The following is a 21,704-nucleotide window of genomic DNA, read 5'->3' as shown; positions in this document are numbered from 1 at the left end:
GAATTTGTTTTCTGTGCCTCTAGCTTTGCCTTCTGTCCTCTAGCTGTTGAATTTTTGTGTCTCTGCTCCTCTTTTGATGCCAGCGCTGGCCATTCGGCTGCCTGCAAGCTGTTCCCAATTCTCTAGGTTGATGCCTGTCAGTTTTAGGCCACACTTGCAACCATCTTTATACTACAGTGCTGGGCGGCCCACTGGGCGAGGTCCTTTGGCTAGCTCGCCATACATGACATCCTTGGGAATGCGACCATGTGGCATTCAATGTACATGTCCCAGCCAGTGCAGTCGTGTCTGGCTAAGGAGAAAATGCATGCATAGTGAGTTAGTTTGCTCCAGTACGGCGGTGTTAGTATTTTTGCAATGTGATATTGAAGATGCGTCATAGGCAGCTTAGGTGGAAACTCTCTCTAGGTGATTTTCCTGCCTGGCATAAGTAGTCCAGAATTTGCTACCATATAGCAAGCTGCTGAGGGCACATGCCTGGTGTATACCTTCAGTTTTGTGTTCATGTTCAGCTGATTGCTGGTCCACTTTCTCTTACTCAGTTTGGCCATTACACCAGCAGCTCTGGCAATCTGCCTGATGATTTCACTATCAAGTGATAGGTTGCTGCTGATTATGGAACCCAGATAAATACAGTGGTTGGTGACTTCAAGCACTGCGCTGTCAATGCTAATCAAGCTTATCACACCCTGCGTATCCTTGTGAAAGGAGGTTATAATACTAAAAAATTTTGCAGCCGATTTTCTTTAGCAGCTGAAACATACCTATCCTACTCACAAGAATAGCCCGCCCAGACTCCCTGCAGGCATATATACAAAATTGTTGATCAGGTGCAAAAGAGGGCTGCTTCAGGATGTGAAGTTGGGGCCACATCATAAGCAAACCGCAATTCTCTAATGGGGATTGTGCAAATCTTGGTCTTTGCCCATAGGCGAGCTAAGTTGTATAGCTTCCTGTCGCTCCTGGTATGTAGGTCGATGCCTTCAACAGAGCCCTTGAAAGTGAAATTTAGAAGTATGGAGAAGAAAATGCCAAACGGAGTCTGTGCAAGGATATATCCTTGTTTCACATTGCTCGGGAAAGGGTCAGAAATGTCCCCGTCATAGCTGACCACACCCTGCTTATCCTTGTGAAAGGAGATTATAATGCTAAGCAATTTTGCAGTCGATTTTTATTTAGCAGCTGAAACATTCCTATCCTACTCACGAGGTGAAAAACCTAGGTCAGATTGATAAGTGGAATGTATAATGCAGGGGTCCTCAATCACAGTCCTGGTGGGCCGCAATGGCTGCAAGTTTTTGTTCTAACCTGGTTGCTTAATTAGAAAGCAATTCTTGCCAATAATTTAATTTCATGGCTTGTTCGTGCTTTAACTGTGCTATTTCAGGTAATTCTCATATCCTAGATTTTCTTCCCCTTTCTAAGGATATCTTCCAAATGATTTGAAGGCTAAAATAGATGAGTAATTCTCAGCCCTTCACTATTTTCTCTTCAGTTTCCTTCCAAGTATTTAATTAAACCCAATAGTGCATGATAAATACACACAGGTGTAAATGGTAACAAGCTAAATGGAGAAATGTAGGTCTCTTTTGTCATGTGCATGTAATTGCTAATTATGAGCAATTAAAAACCAAGAATACAGCTGTTTAAGACTAAAATAAGTAATAAGGGTTCAAAATCTTAACGAGCGAAACAACTTAAGTGAAGCAGAAGTGTTACTTGAGCAATAAGGGCTTCTTATTAAGCAATTGGGTTGGAGCAAAAACCTGCAGCCACTGCGGCCCTCCGGGACTGTGAATGAGGACCCCTGGTATAATGGTTTGCCTTGTTCGCAGCATTTCTATTGGAGCTGACGTATAGAGAAGATCTTGTCAATTGTGGATCATTCAGTCCTAAAGCAGCACTGTGATTGTAGATTGTTTGATTTTTGTCTGTGATTACCTCTCCTGTTTTAGACTTCAGAGGTGCATGCTTCTTCATTTGTTAACCAATTGCTTGTTTAATTCCTTAATACATGCTTCTGATGTTGCCAGTGTTTGATGCTAGCTGAATATTGTCTGATAGTTGAAGCCAGAAGTCACAGCAACACAGTTTGTTGGACCTTGCAACAGGCGTCTTTCAGTTTCTGTAGATTTTGCTGGCTTGGGATTACACTTGTAAGTGATAAGCACGTTACACTTGGCTTAGCGTCAATAACTGGCTCTAACACAGATATGCCATACTCAAACTTGTCTGCATTATGGCGCTCTTTCTTGCTAAAAGTTATGATGGCAACACTGCAGATGGTGTTTCGGAGGGAATTCTTGCTTCTGTGTACTGCTGTTGGTTGCTAGCCAGGGACTTTTCAAGTCTGTCTACGGACTCCTTGTTTTTGTCTGTGTAGACGGTCTTAAACTGCTGATAATTCTTGGTTGACATTTGTTCTTGGAAAGATGGAATTTCTTTGGTTTGAACTTTATGTTTGAGACAACCAGGGAGTGGTCAATATCACAGTCTGCACTGTAGTAAACTCTGGTATTGCAGTCGCAGTTTAGGAAGTCATGTCTGGTGATGACCAAGTCCAGCTGGTGCCAGTGCTTTGACCTTGGGTGTCTCCAGGAAGCTTTATGACATGCCTTGTCTTGAAAATAAGTATTTGTGACACACAGTCTGTGATGGCAAAAGAACTTCAGTAACCTCTGTCCATTCTTATTGATTTTTCCTATGCTATGATGACCTAACGTGCTTGATTCCTGATCTGCACCCACTCTAGCATTGAAATCATCCAAGAGGTAAATGTGCTCCGACACTGGGTTTCTGTTAACAACACTTGTCCCTGCCACATGCTAGACTAAAGTTTTGAGTCATCAGCCAGGATTTAAAGGCTGAGAATAAAAGAGCATCTCTTATAAGCCAACATATTGTTCCCCAGCTTTGTAGCCCTGTCGCAACACACCACGTCTATCAGTCCAACCACCGTAAAAACATTTTTTTGAAGTCTTCTATGGCATGTTTCAGTACTTCAACTACAGCTGTTTAGACCTTTTCAGTAGTTTTAAAAATGGTGCCCTTTTAGGCAATTGTTCAACTTCTGCATGAGAAAGAAGTTGCTTGGTAAATGATTGGAAAATGCATGTTGCATTATCATGATGTAGGATTTAGTTTTTTCGTGATTTCAGCTTGAAGGAGGCCATAGCTAGTGAAAAACCTGTGCCTGAGATAAAGTCTTATCTTCTTACAGCCATGCTCCATTTCGGGAACTTTCCTTGAAGTGTGATCGCAAAACACTGCTCGATATTCATGTGTTCCATTATGACTGGTTTGACAAACAGAATTATTTCACAAATGGTAAGAATACAGATAATGAAACAACTTGCTACACGTTATATTCAGGAATATTCAGGGAGTATTGGCACCTCATTTTTAAAATAATCAGTCTTGTTAATTTCATGTCAAATATAGTACAGTTATTTGCAAAAAAAAAAAGATCATTGAAAGTACAAATATACATAGGTCATATTACAATGTAAAACCTAATTTGCTGATATATTTTTTTAATCTGCTTATTTTAAAATTCTACTACTTTAGGCCATTTTGCAAAAAAAAAAAAATCTTATTTCTGTTTTGAGAAATTTTCACTGCGCATAATGTCCACAGTTAAACAATAATAGTAATGAATAATTTATCATTCAAAAAAGAAGGCATAAGAGACAGAACAGTGCAAACATAACAAGTATAAATTGAGCATTGTAGCTATATGGCAAATCCACAGCTTCAGATGTATTGTAGATTTTATCAGGCTTGTTGTAAATATGCTTGAAGTTTACATTAAAAGTTGAAGGCCATATACAATAAGCTCACTGGCAATGACAAACGACTGGCAGCATGTCGGGTAGCGTCCAACAAAACTCTGATGTATAATTAGTGCATGCATTCCTATTTTAGTTAATTTGTTTCTATGTGGGGTTGAGTACCAAAGCAGTGTTGTGTGCTTTTATTTCCATTTCTGAGTGGTGCATTAGAGAAAAAATGAATAAGTTGCAATTCGTATGAAAGAAATAGAAGAGCTGTTATCCTAATTCTTATGTGCATTTAAGGCAAAAATATTGGATTTAGTGTGAAATGGCTTTTAGGTTGTAAATTGTCACATGCATAATGACTTCATTTTTAATTGTTTCACTTATTTGTCTTTTTATTTAAAAACTAGCAAAATACCCGCGTTTCGCAGCGGAGAAGTAGTGTGCTAAAGAAGTTATGAAAAAGAACAGGAAACATTTAAAAAATAACATAACATGATTGTCAATGTAATTGTTGTAGGCTTATTTTAGAGTGAATTTGATGATTGTAAAGAGTTTAATTTATGATTGTAAATGTTGTGTATGAGAAATACATATTTTTAGGATGTAAGGATCTCTTTGTAAATGATATTTGCAGTTCTGCCCTTGGGCTGTAAAATAACCAAGCTGTCTGGTGAGCTTACTCTTGAGCATGCAACGTACAGTTGGCCGTGTGAGAAGCAAACTTGTGTCAAGTCATTGCCGACCTTTTTTAGAGTCTGGCCCTGTGAATTATTTATTGTCATAGCAAAGCAGACCCTTACTGGAAATTGGAGGCGTTTGAATTGAAATGGGAGGTCAGAGGGTATGAGAGGGATGTGAGGAATAAATACAGTCTCCCCTGAGCCAGTTCCAGTGAAGACAGTTGCCTCGATGAGGTTTTTGTGCAGAGATTTGATTGATAGATAGATGATCTGAAGCCTGGTGCTGTTACAAAGTTTTGGTGGTTGTAAGTTTAGTTGTAACATACAGTCATGAAAAATTTTGGGAACCCATCTTAATTCTTTGGATTTTTGGTTATCATTGGCTGAGCTTTCAAAGTAGCAACTTCCTTTTAATATATGACATGCCTTATGCAAACAGTAGTATTTCAGCAGTGACATTAAGTTTATTGGATTAACAGAAAATATCCAATATGCATCATACCAAAATTAGGCAGGTGCATAAATTTGGGCACCTTCAACAGAGATATTACGTCTATACTCAGTTGAGCCTCCTTTTGCAAATATAACAGCCTCTAGACACCTCCTATAGCCTTTGATGAGTGTCTGGATTCTGGATTGAGGTACTTTTGACCATTTTTCCTTACAAAATTTATCCAGTTCAGTTAAATTTGATGGCTGCCAAGCATGGACAATCTGCTTCAAATCATCCCATAAATTTTCGATGATATTCAAGTCAGGGGACAGTGACGGCCATTCCAGAACATTGTACTTCTCCCTCTGCATGAATGCCTTTGTATATTTTGAACTGTGTTTTGGGTCATTGTCTTGTTGGAATATCCACCCCCAGCGTAACTTCAAATTTGTGACTGATACTTGAACATTATCCTGAAGAATTTGTTGATATTGGGTTGAATTCATCTGGCCCTCGACTTTAACAAGGGCCCCAGTCCCTGAACTAGCCACACAGCCCCACAGCATGATGGAACCTCCACCAAATTTGACAGTAGGTAGCAGGTGGTGGTCTTCTTCCGCCATGCAAAGCGCTTTTTGTTATGACCAAACAACTCAATTTTTGTCTCATCAGTTCAAAGCACTTTGTTCCAAAATGAATCTGGCTTGTCTAAATGAGCATTTGCATACAAAAAGCGACTGTTTGTGGCGTGAGTGCAGAAAGGGCTTCTTTCTCATCAACCTGCCATATATTTGTTCTTTATGCAAATTGCGCTGAATTGTAGAACGATGTACAAAATCTGCAGCAAGATGTTCTTGCAGGTCTTTGGAGGTGATCTGTAGGTTGTCTGTAACCATTCTCACAATCCTGCACATATACTGCTCCTGTATTTTTCTTGGCCTGCCAGACCTGCTGGGTTTAACAGCAACTGTGCCTATGGCCTTTCATGTCCTGATTCCATTCCTTACAGTTGAAACTGACAGTTTAAACCTCTGAGATAGCTTTTTGTAGCCTTCCCCTAAACCATGATACTGAACAATCTTTGTTTTCAGATCTTTTGAGAGTTGCTTTGAGAATCCCATGCTGTAACTCTTCAGAGGAGAGTCAAAGGGAAGCACAACTTGCAATTGACCACCTTAAATACCATTTCTCATGATTGGACGCACCTGTCTATGAAGTTCAAGGGTTAACGAGCTAATCCAACCAATTTGGTGTTGCAAGTAATCAGTATTGAGCAGTTACCTGCATTCAAATCAGCAAAATTACAAGGGGACCCAAATTTTTGCACAGCCAGTTTTTCACATTTGATTTAAATTCACACAACTAAATACTGCTTCACTAAAAATATTTGTTTGGAAAACACCCCAGTACTCAGATGTTCCTAGGAAGTGAAAGACATACCACTGTTATCTTTTTTTTTTGTTGAAAGTAGAGTAAACGATTATGCAGGCTGAGAGGGGTTTCCAAACTTTTTCATATGACTGTAATTGGTGTGCCGGCCTTCAAAAGTAGAGTATGTGGAGGCATGCCCAGAGGATTGAGAATGTGAAGAAACTGTTACGGATAGTGCACCGCGTCCTCTAGTTCTACAACAGAGTCGACAGACTTGTATGTTTTTGTTTCGGAAATTAGTTGGTGAAGTAAAATGGTGTTTATATGTGAAGTCATGTCATTTTTTGGTGTTGGAATACTTTCTCCCTCAACCAAGAGACTTTCTTTTCATGCAGATTTCGTAGTTTGGGGTAAACATTTTCAATAAGGGTTTGTAAGGTATTCAACAGGGCCCAGTTGTTCAAAAGTAATCCAGTGGGATTTGGGATAACAGATTGGATTGAATCTTGAAAATGGGTTGTTCAAAGGGAAAACAGGGATTCTGGAATCAGATCAGATCACCTAATCCAATCTCTGTTTTAATCAGGATCAAACAGTCGTTTGTGTTGTTCAAAAGTTTTTGTATGAATTGGGACACATTTGGTCCCAAAAATCAGGATAATCCTGATCCCAACATAGAGGTGGATTCAGTGTGGATTTCTGGCACACAATAAAATAAAACTTGAAAATTGATCAAAAAAGCTATGTTTGCAGGTGATGTATACATCTATTTATATTTTGTACAATTGTTGAACTAGGACGGTGACAATGTAAATAAAGTAGGGAGTAAGACATGAAGCCTTTTGGTATAGTCAAAGGAAAAAAATCCCTGTGAAATATCACTACTCAAACAAAATCTCAAAGCTCAAAAAACTCTACTGCTCATTGTATTTTAATGAAAATGACAATTACTATTACTCAAGTCATCAGTCAGAAGTAATGTCTTACAATTGCATCCCTGATCACACGTCCAGTCTGGCCCTCATTTGGAGCGAACATTGGAGGTTGCTCTGGTTGCACTTCATCAGGCTCAGGTCCATCATATATGTCATCAAGAGGAACATTACGCCTGATGGCAATGTTATGCAAGACAATACAGGCTAGTATTATATTGCATGCCACCTTAGGTTCCACCTGCAAGTAGTTAAGGCATGCAAATTGCGCATCTTGTTTTGCAATGTGCAGAGTTGAAGCCTGCCTGCTTAGGTGTGTTTGCAACTGGAAAAGGAGTCATCAGCCATGGTAGGCATGGATAAGCACTGTCTCCCAATGTTATGCCATTTGGTCGGTTGGACTGGAGCTTTCTGTATAGTGCGCTCTCCCTCAGGATACGTGCATCATGGACAGACCCTGGCCACTTGACAACAGTTTATGATGATGAGGTCAGCATTGGCCACAAGTTGGACATTGATGCTGTGCCTCCCTTTTCGGTTCACATACTGCCACTCCCTTTCATGAGGCGCTTGAATGTGCACATGAGTACAATCAATAACACCAATAGTATTAGGCATGTTCCCAAAAAGAAAGAAACTTAACTTAGTCTGCACCATCTGGTCGTTCTTGGGAAATTAAACAAATTCATTGACCAGACTGGCCAATTCAACTGAGACAGCTTTCACCACATTACTAACAGTTGATTTGTCCACTCCCATATTGTCACCAACAACCTGGTAGAAAGTCCCAGAGGCATAAAAGTGCAGTGCAATTAGGCACTTTTCCTCCACAGACAGAACATGACTCCTTTTGGTTTTGTGCTGTAACTTTGGCCTGACAAGGTCTGCAATGTACTTGATATCATCCCTCCCAAAGCAAAAACGGGCATACAGTTCCTCTGTAGTGTATTGTGCAACTGGTTTGGCACACTCAGTATACATTCTTTCACGGTATTTTCTCCTTCCCAACCTGTGGTAGCAATGAACAACACCTGCCATGCCAATGCTTCTGTAAACCTATGACTGAGGTGTGTAAGAAATTGGTGATTTTATTTGGTCACTCACCAATTAAGCAACAACGAGCTGACTGGTTTGTCATGTGTTGAATTACCCCAATCAAGCACAGGGCCTATAAAATCAGTGTTACCTATACAAAAGAGAATGAACCATGGACTCAAAATGGCCTAATTTCACAGTGGCAGAAATCCATGCACTGTTGGAGGGTGTTAGGTGCCATTATTCCTCCATAGTATGACACTTCAGTTCATTAAAGGGGAGAGAAGTGACCAAGAAATGCAAACAGAACATTTAGGATGACATCACCAAGAATTTGAATAGTATAGGGGCTGGTCAAAAAAGGACCACAAAACAAGTCATATTAAGATGGAAGAACCTTAAAGCCAAGGCAACAAAGGACCTTGCTGAGGCCAAAAACCCCACAACAGGTAACAAGCCTTTCAAGAGGGGTGAGTATACTGACATTGTCCTTGACATTATTGGTGGTGACAAATCAGAAGCTCTGCATGGAATTGATGGTGTTGAAGTCGATGGTGAGCCCACAGTTACAGAGGAGGGTGGGCCTGGTCCTCCTAATGAAGAAGAAATATTTGTCCTCCATCTCCGTCAAGTGGTTGAGGAAGAAGGTGGATCCTCACAGATAGAGCCAGCTGTTGTCCCAGAGCCTTTAAAAAGAAAGTATAAGCATTCTCCAAACCTGGATGGTGACACATATGAGGTGCTTCTTACAAGAGAAACTGACAGAGCAGAAGTGCAGATTCTTCTGGCAAAGGAACAGCTCCTCCTTACCCAACTACAACAAACTAAAGTCAAAATGGAAATCCAACTCCTAAAAGCAGAAATTGAAAAAGCTGGGGGGTATTTTCCATACGTCGCTTAAATCATCCGAGATCAGATGCCTCATCTTGGATGAGTTAATGCCAGTGAAACTCATCCGGGATAAGTCGGTTTTTCAAACGCAGCCGTTTAGTCGATTAGTCTAGCTGGATCTAATCATCCGAGATGAATGCGTGCGCCCGCGCTGAGTGAAAAGCCCATATATATTGAGTCTAGAAAACATGATCAGCAAGTCTTTGATAGGCTATAACAAAATGACGAAAGAACAGGCGCATTTTTTTTTCACACAAGCGGAGCAAGACCTTTTATTCGAAGAACATGAAGAATTTCAAGATTTAATATTTACAAGGGGTAACACTGCAAAAGCAACCCAAACCAGAAAAGACGGCTGGCAAAAAGTGGCCGACAAATTAAACGCGTGTGCATTGTACTTACTGAAAGCAGCGTTTCATTTCCTATGTGTCAGATTAATTATTATTTAATATGTCATAATTCCAGATCAAACGTGAGCACAAGGATAACTCGGGAACAGCTTAAAGTGAAGTACAAGAATATACTTCAAGCTGGTAAATATTGGCATATAACTATTTAAAGAATCATATATAATGTAAAGAACATTAATTTTAAAGCTAATAAGAAGGCAGACAAGCAAAAAACAGGTGGAGGTCCACGCGGTCCAGACTTAACCCCTGCAGAAGAGTTGGCTCTCCAGCCAAATGCCCATCGCCCTGTTTCTGAGGGCATTCCAGGGGGAAGTTCCTCCTCAGTACCAGTGGCAGGATGCAGTGGTCACTTCATTTCAGGTAAAGGATGGTCATTGCATATATTTGTCCTCCATGTGTGCCATAGGTAGGTTCCATATAGCCCTCTTTTTTTGTTGGGTCAGTTGCAGGGAATGTCATATCCCTATAACCTGTGTCTGACCAACGAGATATTGACAAAGGTCAAATATTTGAGGAAGACACTGTGTCTGATTATTCATCAGGAGGAGAGGTACATTTTCCAAATAATGTTTGATCAAACTCCACTCTGATCAGTCCCATGTGCCCCAATCACATTTGAAAATCCTGGATAATGAGAATGTTAGGCTGATTGTGAGATTCTTCATGGAACTGTGGGTGTTTTTACCTGTGTATTACCTATCTGCAATGGCATGAAACGCCTCTTTTGTCTGTACACGCAGGTGTCAAGGAAACACTATGAAAACCTGAAGGAAATATTTCAGAGCCAAACAGACTTTACGAATTGCCTGGCAAACTGCACTTTTAGATAGATTTTCCGCATCACCTACAGCAGGGGTGGGCAAAGTCATTCCTGGAGGGCCGCAGTGGCTGCAGATTTTTGTTCCAACCCAATTGCTTAATAAGAAGCACTTATTGCTCTAGAAACACTTCTGCTTCATTTTAGTTATCTCCCTCGTTAAGATTTTGAACCCTTATTGCTTATTTAAGTCTTAAACAGCTGCATTCTCGGTTTTTAATTGCTCCTTATTAGCAATAAGATGCAAATGACAAAAGAAATCAGCAGTTATCCATTTTGCTTGTTACGCTTTACACCTGTGTGTATTTATCGTGCGCTATTTGGTTTAATTAAATACTTGGAAGGAAAGAGAAGAGAAAAAAGTGAAGGACTGAGAATTACCCATCCGTTTTACACTTCAAAGTATTTGGATGATATCCTTAGAATGGAAAAAAAATCTAGGATATGAGAATGACCTGACATAGCAGAGTTAAAGCACTAACAAGCCATGAAATGTAATTATTGGCAAGGATTGTTTTCTAATTAAGCAACTGGGTTGGAACAAAAACCCGCGGCCACTGCGGCCCTCCAGGAATGACTTTGCCCACCCCTGGCCTACAGTATATAAAAAAAAGTGCCACTTGCAAAAAACCTCAAAGCAATGCATACTATCTGTGTGGTTGTGAGAGCCCGACTTTGCCGAGTTTGACTTTGAATATAAGATCCTAATAAATTTTTGAGGTACAATATTCCCCCTCGGCTAAAGCAGTATCTTTCGAAAAGAATTTCCTCCGGGAGCAATAAAGGATCTTGCCAATCGCGCAAAACCCTCTCTATATGAAATTCTCTTAAGTTGCGTACCGATATCAATTGGTCGCTCATTCATGAACGGCAAAGTCGTGACTGAATGAATTCCACGCACAGACACTGATTAAGTGTGTGAGCTAATCCTTGTTTACATGGAACAAACCTGCTCCAAGCAGGTTTGAGGATTAGGATGTGTTGCTATGACAACACATCCAGCAAGAGTTTCGAAAAACCACCAGATCCAGGATCAGGCCAAATCATCAACAATTACATCCGGCTAAACGAGTAATCCACATACGAAAAATACCCTCCTGGTCTCTGTACCAATGAGGAACTGTAAATGCTCCTTATTTTGTTGACTATTGGACTTTTTTGTTTTACAATTATATAAAAATAACCACAGTGCATATGTGGGGAAATATTTTATTCTTTCAGTCATTCATTCATTTATTCTTTTGAGATTGAAATGGAATCTGGCTGTTTATAAATGAAATGGAAAAATATTTGTTTATTGTGGTGTTTTCTGTTTCTTCCAAGTAACACACATGATGGCTATTTGGCTACTGGTATTTTTGGTCCACCTGTTATTCTTTACATAGCCAGTAGGCTACACTGTGGGTTCCATTTAAAGCACTAGTAAACCGGATTTGGTAATCCTGAATATTCTGTATCTGGATAACAGTGATCCAATCTAGTGTTCCTTTGAAAAACCAGCATGAAAGTAAAATGAATTACCAGATCCTGGATAGCAAAACAAGGGATTTCAAAATCCAGATCATTTTTATCCCGATTAAATAGTTTGAACAACTGGGCCCAGGAGACAGAGATTGGTAGGAACATTTTACAGTTCTGTTCAATTAAATTGCCATCACCTATTTTGATGAAGAGAGCAGCAAAGTCTCCGGCTTTTTTGTCGCATTTTAAGTAAACCCTCATGTTTATTCTTAAGGTAAGAACATTGGTCTTAGGCCATAGGTATGAAGACTTCAGACATGCTTTAACTTGTCGGCACGTGTTCCTCTTGGGACAACTGGTAAGGTCTGCTGGAAGTCTCCAGCCAGCAAGACTGTCAAGCCTCCCATCATTTTTGTCATGTTTCTGATGTCTTGTAGGGTCCTGTCTAAAGCCTCAACACCTGCTCTGTGTGCCATAGTGCATTCATCCAATACATTGAGCTTACAGTCGCGCAAAACTTGCGCCATGGTGCTCTGCTTGGATATGTTACACATGGGCGAATCAGTAAGGGTGAGGTTTAGAGGTAGCATGAAAGAAGAATGAGCAGTCGTTCCACCCTTGAAGTGGTGGAGTAAAGAAGAAGGGAGCAGTGAGCATGATGAACAGCTGAGGAAAGTAAGGAATCGAGTGAGGAGGCACATGAGCGCGGGATGTCATTAATGCATATAGGCAGGGAGCCAACCACGTGGTAGGTACGGGATAGTGACCATGCGGAAAAAGGGAAGGGAGACCGAGGGCGGCCCTTGTGTGTCTCTGCCGTGAAATAAATCCTTTGTTAACGGAAATAAGGAATGAAACTGCCAAAAGGAGAGGTCCGTTCCGAAAGTTCCTTACGACATAATGGTGAGAACCGCCAAAAAGAAGACGTTATTTTCGAAAGTTCATTATGGGGCATGGTGCAAAATGAAACATACTTAACATTTGTAAGTATAGTGTAAAGGATGAGCATGGGAAATTTGGGCTTCCTACATATATTGGAAGTCGCAGTAATAGTGAGGAGGGGTTTCCCCTATCTATATATACAGTTTAGGGGTACACCCATTTCCCCCCCCCCCCGGATGTTGTAATAGGACATGAAACATACCTAACTTTTGTAAGCACACTGCATGCGAAATTTCAGCTTTCCACCTATATGGAAAGTGAGAGAATTAGTGATGAGTCAGTGAGGGCTTTGCCTGTTATATGTATAGATAAATCCATCTGTTCTGACGACTTTTTTTTTTTTTTCTCCAAACATTTGTTATTTACTGCCAAATTATTTGTTTGTTTTACTATTAGACATACACATGAATTGTGAATGGGATAGTTTTGTTTAAAAGTACTGTTATAACTTTTTCTATTATTTATTTTAACTTCAACTGAAATAAATTAAAAATGTATTCTTTTCAGCTTGTCCTAATTCAATTTGTTAAAACGAATGTCGTATATATATTCTATTAAGCCTAAATTAAACAGCTGAAGACATTCCTGGAAATAAAGTATGCCAAACAAAATAAAAGTGCAAATAGGGTGTTAAATCATTGATGTAATCTGTGTGTTGTGTTTTTTTAACTGTTCATAACAAGATGCAGTGATTTTGCTTTGGAAACTTAATGACAGCAAGGAGCCTGAACAGGTGACTTTTCAGGAAGATGAAGATGCTCAACTCAACAAAGAGTCCTGGACAGTATTTAAAACTCTTAGGTAAAGCCAGAAAAATGTTAAAATTTATGTGCAATGTTTATTGTACTAGTGAAAGTGAAGATCAGTGGCAAACTGTACGTTTGTTTTTATTTCTGTATGCAGAGGTCACATAGAGGATGTCTATGATATTTCTTGGTCAAGTGATGGCAATTTCATGGTGTCTGGTTCAGTGGACAATACTGCTATAATGTGGGATGTCAATAAAGGTAGTATTTCCTTTGTGTTAAGATTTTTTTAATAAAATCTATGTAAATTTCAAATCTAAATTTCCATTAGTAAAGAATACTTCTTGTATGTCTGAATTAATGAAAAGCTTCTGCGAAAGGCTGATTTAACTGAGATTTAACAATCCAAATGTGTATGTATTATGTTAGGATATGAATTAAAAGAACTCACCCTTTATTTCAGGACAGAAGATGTCAATTTTTAATGACAACAAAAGTTATGTACAGGGAGTTACTTGGGATCCACTGGGACAGTTCATTGCTACTCTCAGCTGTGACAGGTAATATCCATGAGTAAATGAGATGGCATAAAATCAGGCATTTGACTTTTTTATTATATGTAATTTTGTTTATTTAAATTAATGATCTGTTGTTTTTTAATGATCTAATATTTGTGTAAATTACCGAAGGGTTTTGAAAACTTTCACTAATTAAATTTGGTGCCCAAAACTATGCATATCATAAATGTAGAAGTCAGAATTTTATTATATGTTCAAAAAGTATTTAAAAAAAAAATCACTGTGAGAGCCCAAATACTTTCATTTTTATGTATTGTGCTTGGTACATGCTACAGAACTGTTAAGATGAGATGAGGAAAAGTTCAGTATGGCATAACCTCTGGATCATAGAAACCCCCTTTAAGCCAACAGTTTTTGCTTAGTAAAGAATGCCTGACTGATACAAGTCATCTAGTATCTTTAACCCATGTGACCAACCAACCTCTCAATAAATCTTTTTTTTTTTTTTTTTTTTGCAGAGTTATGAGAGTATACAGCACACAGACCAGGCGAAAGGTATATGGTGTGAGTAAAATATCTGCTGGGATAGCAACAGAGGGAGAGGTCAGTACTGCAGTAGCAATTCCTTTATTTTAATTAAAGACCAACTCGTAATATATATATAATATTAGTAAAGTAATTTTCTGTAACTGAACTGTTCAACGCTGTCAGCTTGGCCAAAAGCATTTTATAAACATCTTAAAAACAGTTTTGCTTATTCAGTGGTCAGACAACTACAATGACTGCTAATTCACAGCAAGAGCAACACAGAAGTGCAGCATAAGCAGTCATGTGTCCATTTCACAATAACTGTTCCATATTGAAATGATATAAATTGGAATAAACCAGATATACATACAGTATATCAGTCTTTTCAAGTATTTAATCAGCATTTGTGGATTATTCATGGGGTATAATGCATTTCTGGAAATTTTATTTTAGTTTGGTGTCTGTATTGTTTGTTTAGCAAGTGAATTGTACTTCTTAGTTAGAATAGTTGTGTGGGTATTGTATGTATAACATATTTATGTTGTATTAACATTCCAGTTAATTTGTTAAGGTATGTTAGAAGTCAAAGATGTAACCATATTACAGTTTAGTTTCAGTAAAGGTTATTAATAGGATAGGGATGTATTAAATAAATAAAAGTGTGACTATTTTTGGAGCCAAATGTCAACGTTGACTATTCATAGTTACTTCATTGTTTATTGAAGTTGAAAATTGTTTGCAACGTCTACATTTCAGACAAAATGTGAACCTCATTACCCCCGACACATTTTTCCCTGGCACCGACCATTAATAGTTTATGATTAAGTGAATGCTGAACACATAGAGGGACATGAAATCTCTCTCTCTGGTGGTGGTTTCTTGGAAGCGACTAAACTTTCACTCTCCTGGTTCATCAGACCTGAGCCACTTTTTGATTTTCACTTGGCATTGTCTTATGATATAGGGATGATTTTGTGGTGTTTAAGAAAAAAAAAAAAAATTAAAAAAAAAATAATCAGGGTCATTTACCTTTCATCTGCTGTAAATGGATATTTGTCCCCTCTAAGTTAGAAGCCCAACATAGTCAATGTCAAGATATTTCTCTGTAAACCAAACAAGTTTTGTTATTTAATCTCAAAATTTAGTCTGAATAATTAACTGTGTCACTGCTGTTGTTCTTCTTCTTTTTTTTTTTTTTTAGGTTAAAAGCTACAGAATGTTTCATGATGACAGTATGAGATCTTTTTTCCGTCGACTTACTTTTAGTCCAGATGGGTCCGTCCTCTTCGCACCAGGTACCTGTCTTGAGTAAATATACTCTTAAAAACTCACTCCAAACCCTTACTAAATATTTATGCCACTCTTTAGAAAACTCGTTTAATTGTTCATAAGAAAGCATTGACACCTTAACAACTGTTTCCAAAGTATTTGTCTGTGCCTGTGGTTTGTGTATGTTTATTGAAGGCTAATTTTATTCTGAATTGGCCTTTTAATCTTGTGTGAAAAAACTTTTATTGTGTTAAGTACCTGGAAAAATAAATACATTGTGATAACCAAAGAATCAACTAAACAAAGTCACTTTTAGTAATAAAATTATGGAGATTTAATTATCTAACTGTTGTACTGTTTATTGTAAATGCTTGTTTGTTTTCTGCAATACAGAAAGTTAAAGAAAAAAATTCTGTATAGTTAAACATTTTCATTGTTTACTATAGTATCAACCATTGAAAACTTTCCTAATTCAGTGTAGACTAGTACAATTTTTTTTTTCTTTCATTTATATGAATCAAATTTAAATAGATCATGATAGTTTAATACATTTTTCATGCAATATGATGCCAGTTTTTGCTTGTTATTAGCTTATTGTATTGTGTTTTTATATATGAAATTAAAAACAAACTAACACCATAAAATTTATTGTTGGTTCTAGAGAAAGGATTTAAGACATACCGTACCTAAGCTGAAGTTTCACATTAATTATTATGAAAATATCCTTGTGCAGATGCATATTAAAGATCTGTTTTGGGTTATTGTACAGATGAATATATTTGAACTTGTTATATCCTAACAGAGAACTTTGAAGAGCAATATCTCTTGCCAATCATATTTAACCATTTTTGCATGTTGCACCAGATTTGCACTGCCAGGTTATTGCTGCAACATACAATAAGCAAATAATACAAACAGACACACACACACGTACAGTTTTTTTATTTAGTTTTTTTTTTTTTTTTGTAAAATACTCCAAACTTGATGTTGGTACTTATACCTGGAAATAACAAAGAAAAATTTCATGCTGGTTGTTTGGCCACTACAAGCAGTGAATGTAAATGAGGATGTGATTGTATGCCATTTGATAAATAAAATACTCTAATTTTGCATAAATATTTTTATTAAGACTGTTTCACTTGACTAAAGTACACCTATTCAGGCCTGCTGAAAAAGAAAACTTAAGGCATTTATTAGAAATATTAATCTCTGCTAAAGGTAAAATCACCAAAAGTGGAAGCTAAAATACAAATGCCAAATGTATTGTTTTCTTTAATTCAGAAAAATGCACCACTTGTAAAGCAGTAATGTTTAAAAATGTAAATTATCCTGTTGCAATTTCTGCTTGATTACTAATAAAATGAAAAAGGCATGACACTCTGAGAGCATAATAAAATAAATGTAACCTGTAAAGCTTTAATAATAGAGGAGGTTAGGAGAGACAAAGGCAAAATCTGCTAAATGAGAAATACAGATATACATATGAAATTAGTGGCAAGCATTTAATAAATAGTTGGGGAAGCTGGATGGAGAAAAAAATAGGAATCCCAAACTGCTCTTTGTTTTTGAGAAGAAGAGAGAATTGGGATGTCTGAGTTTTTGACAATGAGACAGCATTAGAAGCCCATTTTTTGTTATTAATGAATGAAAAGAAGTGTTGAATGGGACCTCCTGCTAGTGATCTTTAGTACAGTCCTGTGTGAGAGGATGATATAAAGCTTGAGGCATAGATGTTCCAACATGTAACTTTCGTGCAACTGTTATTTCAGCTTTCCTTGACAGCTGTTTTATCTTGTAGGGTATTATGGTAACCTTATTTTTCCCTTTACTCTTTATTGTGTAGACCTTAATAAAATTTCTTAAATCCTGCACACTTAGCACTGTGTGGCCAAGTACTTTCGCACTTTCCCTTACCTTCTACATCTGTACCCTCAGGACATTAGGTAATGGAAAAGGCAGGAGTTAAGTTACACATTTAATTATGTACTATTGTTAATGTAACCAAAAATATTAAGGATGAATTGCCTCCAGATCAAAATCGATCATAAACAGCCATACCTCAGACCAATAGAATTGGTTTACCTATCCCTTCCTGAGCCATTTACTAATGAAAGTGCTCTGGTACAACTCATCCCCTAGTTGTTTTGCATAGGCAGTTTATGACCTGCCAGTGAGGAATGGATTATAGGCTCATAATAGTCCAGAACACAGCCACCCTTACCAAACTAGTTTGATACACACTTCATCTCCCCATGCCCAAAATGTGCGGGTTGTGGGGGTTTGAAGAGTGAAGGACAGTTGGTTACATAAACATCAAGACCTCTTTGTTCTTATCGATAGTGTAAAATATGCCGTCTGAACCACTTACATTACCTTTGGTTAGTCATGCTTACAAATACATACAAAGTATTGATCAACTTGTATGCTAATCAGTCCTGATTACTCCACCTTCACCGTGGACATCACGTATATTAAAATGAATTCTGAAAGCTGAAATTAATGTTAATGCTGGAGCATATATGCCAACAAATATAAAAGTGCAATTTCATTTCTCTTGGGCTAAAAGCATTCTTAACTGTAAAAAAAATCATTAGGGATTGTTTACTGAATTAGAATTAATTTATTTTACAAGATAAGAATTGCAGAATATTGTAGTATTTAGTAATATTCAGGTAAGAATTTTAATTTTTGTTTTGATGCACAGGCTTTTATGTGTAGCCATGGCCATAAGCATATACTTTCACAGTACTTCAAAAAGCACATACTTCCATTGCAAGGTGTATTTCAGGGGGCATTACGAAAGTGTGCAATGACAGATGCACTGACATTCAAGGTATATCCTTGCTTTTTTCACTAGTTATTCCTAATTCATTTTTGCCAGAATGCAAAACAATTTTATGTGGCACAGCTAGTGGATTACCTTTTCCATCAGTTCCATGCAGAGAAAACTGCAGGCATTTAGTGGACACTTATAAAGTCCTATGAAAGATTCGACTGCGTGTTAAAATAAATAACTAAGTTTGTGCCTTGTGATTACGTGCCCTGTAGTTTAGAAGAGAATGTTAATTGTTCCTTTCTGGAGTTGGACCTGTTCAAAATATGTCCTGTTTAATGCTTCCATGTAGTTGGCTGCTGCTGCTTTTTAGTCCTTTTTTTTTTTTTTTTTTTTTTTTGTGTATATATTAGTAGACAATAAATTGTACATCATAGTTGCCCTTGTATATTTACATAGTTTATTGCTTTTTTTTTTCCATTTTTTATTTTTACAAAAAAAAAAATCTCAAAATAACTTGTTTTTTCAGTTATAAAATTGGATTTCACAGGAGCCTTTATATTCATTTGTTTATATATAATTACATTACATTACCTTAAATGTTTTTGTCACTGGGCACATTTATATCTCTGCACTTGTCTCCCATGCACCTTTTATAGGTATTCTGCATTTTATTTTTGTGTTCCATTTCCTTGAAAATAAAAGCAAGTTTATACCTAAAAATTAGAACCCTCTGTTTTTTTGGATATTTGACAAGAAATTGCAGTATTGTCGCCTTGTTATTAATAAACAACTTGCTGTATAACATGCTTTAAGTTAAGAGATTCCTATACTTTGGAATACATTTTTTTCTTTTTTTCTAAAAGTGATGGCTAAAGTGCAATACAGTGAGGTAAAGGGATGTTGATAATAGAAACATACTGTAGGTTCTGAAAAATTTTAACATCCTCCAAAAAGTAAGCAAGAATTGTGCTTTTGTATGATATGATTTTCACTCTACTTTACAGCTGGGTGTGTTGAAGCAGGAGAAAATGTCACAAATACAACATATGTTTTTTCAAGGAAAAATTATAAAAGGTAGATTTTATTTATTTTGTCTCTTTCTGAAATGTTAGTACAGTAACAGGTCATCAAAGTCTAATGCAACATTGTATCTTGTTGTGGTTACATCTTTCAGGCCTATAGCTCATTTGCCATGTCCTGCTAAAGCAACTTTAGCTGTACGATGCTGCCCTGTGTTTTTTGAACTAAGAAAGTCTACAAACAAAGGTATAATTTATTTAAAATAAACAAAAAAAGCCAAAACCACTCAGGGTGAAGTGCTTATCTGACTGTTTTTGAGACTTTTATTTTCTATAGTTCAATTCAAATGTATGATAAGATTATAAATTTGTTAAATGACTGTTTATTTTAGTTTATTAGGGAACTACCAAAAAAGTGTTGTACTGTAAACTGAAAAAAATAATTTTTGTCCAAAATGTATCATGATTTTTGTCACTGAAAATGTATACCGTATATACTCACGGATAAGTCTGGACTTGATTTTTATTGTATAATTTCTGGTATTTTATAATGTCGGTCGTATAAGTTGAATGTGGAAAACTCACGCTATTGGTCCAAGTGATTAGGATATGCTAACGACTGAGAGAGTAACCATGGAGTGCACTGCTTTTTTTTCTATGTGGGTGCGGCAATTTGCTCTATCAGCGTGTGCTCCTAACCCCTCCGTCTCTCATTATTGTGCCTACGTGGCCACACGGTAATACCCAAACTATTCCGAAGCAACGTTTGCACTGATTTGTGTTTTTTTGTATCTCACACACTCATACACCTTTATCATAAGAGCATCCCTTATTTACGATGGAGCATTCGTTCAGTAGAAAATATGAAGCTGGTTTTAAATTAAACGTCATTGAAGTAGCGAAAGAAATTGCCAACTGTGCTGCTGCAACAAAATTCGATGTGTCTGAATAAACTGATGTGAGGCAAGAAGAGGTTTATAAAAAAAAAAAAAAGTCACTTCTTTTTTAAACAGGCCTATAAGTCGGAGGTCTGATTTTACTTATACGCGAGTATATACGGTATTTCTTTTTCCTCCTGTGCACAGATTCATGCAGTGTAAAGCAGCATTATAGCTGAGGTCAATGTTTCCATGATTATCCGTTTTTGTGTGTGTGTGTTACTAGGCAAGTTTGAAAAGGTGGTGTCAAGATATAAAAAACAAATGTATGCCTAACAGCTTTGTGTTTACGTGGGTGTGTGTGTGTGTATATTGTGAAGCCAACGGGGTGGTCCAGCCCACCCCTTCTCCCTCGGAGTAGTCACGATGGGTGTGCGAGAGTCCAGGTGGTCGTCCGTTGGAGGGCAGTGGGCGCAGATCTTCCTCCATGTTCGCCCCATCGTCGCTCCTCGGATTGGCATGGTTTGGCCATCCAGGCGGATCTGCACACTCACTGTCTATGAGGTGGGTGTACAGAAAAGAAAACATGTTCCCCGGGGCAATCAGTCCCCAGATCTGACACTTACCTCCCGGATTCTTTCTTCCGTCCGGCCTCCTCTTCTGTACATATATGCATACTAGGCGGGCAAGCCCCCTTGGTGCCCAACCCCCTGTTGCAGCCAGTGTGCCGCTCGTGTTGTGAGGAGGGGGGCTGAACGTACCCCAAGGAGACACGGTCGTTCCTCCGAAACCCCCTTCAAAACGGTGATACAATGGTATTTCATGCAGCACTTCAAACATTTAAAAGCCTGTACAGCAGCTGCCCTACTCTTTGTCTTTTATTTCTGGCCCCAGGCGTGGTTAAATCTCTTGGCACTCTTAGTTAAGTCATGTCTCGTGGGACATCAGTTCTTGATATTTTTTGTAATTTACAATTTAAAACCGGAATAAGAATCTGAAAATCTAACAACATCACATTAAAGTTCAATAAATTCTGAAAAGATTGATACCAAACATATATATGTAAGTTTTAAAATAAGCTCGATTTAAAGCATGACAAAAAATGTCACATAAAATATTGCACAAAATCACTTTTGGGCTACAGAGGTCTTAAACAACTGAATTGGATGCCCTGATTCAGCGGTAATTCTCCACCTGAACAGTTGGTTGACATTGCACA

At 37.7% G+C, this 21,704-nt stretch overlaps 1 protein-coding gene across 1 annotated transcript in view; it reads left to right on the top strand.

Moving 5' to 3' along the window:
• Positions 1-21,704, top strand: part of chaf1b (chromatin assembly factor 1, subunit B) — a 62,368-nt gene that overhangs the window by 26,700 nt on the left and 13,964 nt on the right. The window contains exons 4-10 of the mRNA XM_028800688.2: positions 13,435-13,552; positions 13,655-13,758; positions 13,961-14,057; positions 14,534-14,618; positions 15,745-15,838; positions 19,593-19,662; positions 19,763-19,854. Coding sequence (XP_028656521.1) covers positions 13,435-13,552; positions 13,655-13,758; positions 13,961-14,057; positions 14,534-14,618; positions 15,745-15,838; positions 19,593-19,662; positions 19,763-19,854 — 660 coding nt within the window. The remainder of the gene's footprint in view (positions 1-13,434; positions 13,553-13,654; positions 13,759-13,960; positions 14,058-14,533; positions 14,619-15,744; positions 15,839-19,592; positions 19,663-19,762; positions 19,855-21,704) is intronic.

The sequence above is a fragment of the Erpetoichthys calabaricus genome, chromosome 4, assembly GCF_900747795.2.
Source record: "Erpetoichthys calabaricus chromosome 4, fErpCal1.3, whole genome shotgun sequence".
NCBI classification, from domain to species: Eukaryota; Metazoa; Chordata; class Cladistia; order Polypteriformes; family Polypteridae; genus Erpetoichthys; species Erpetoichthys calabaricus.
The sequence above is the reverse complement of the archived record's forward strand: the minus strand, read 5'-3'. Positions and strand labels throughout refer to the sequence as shown.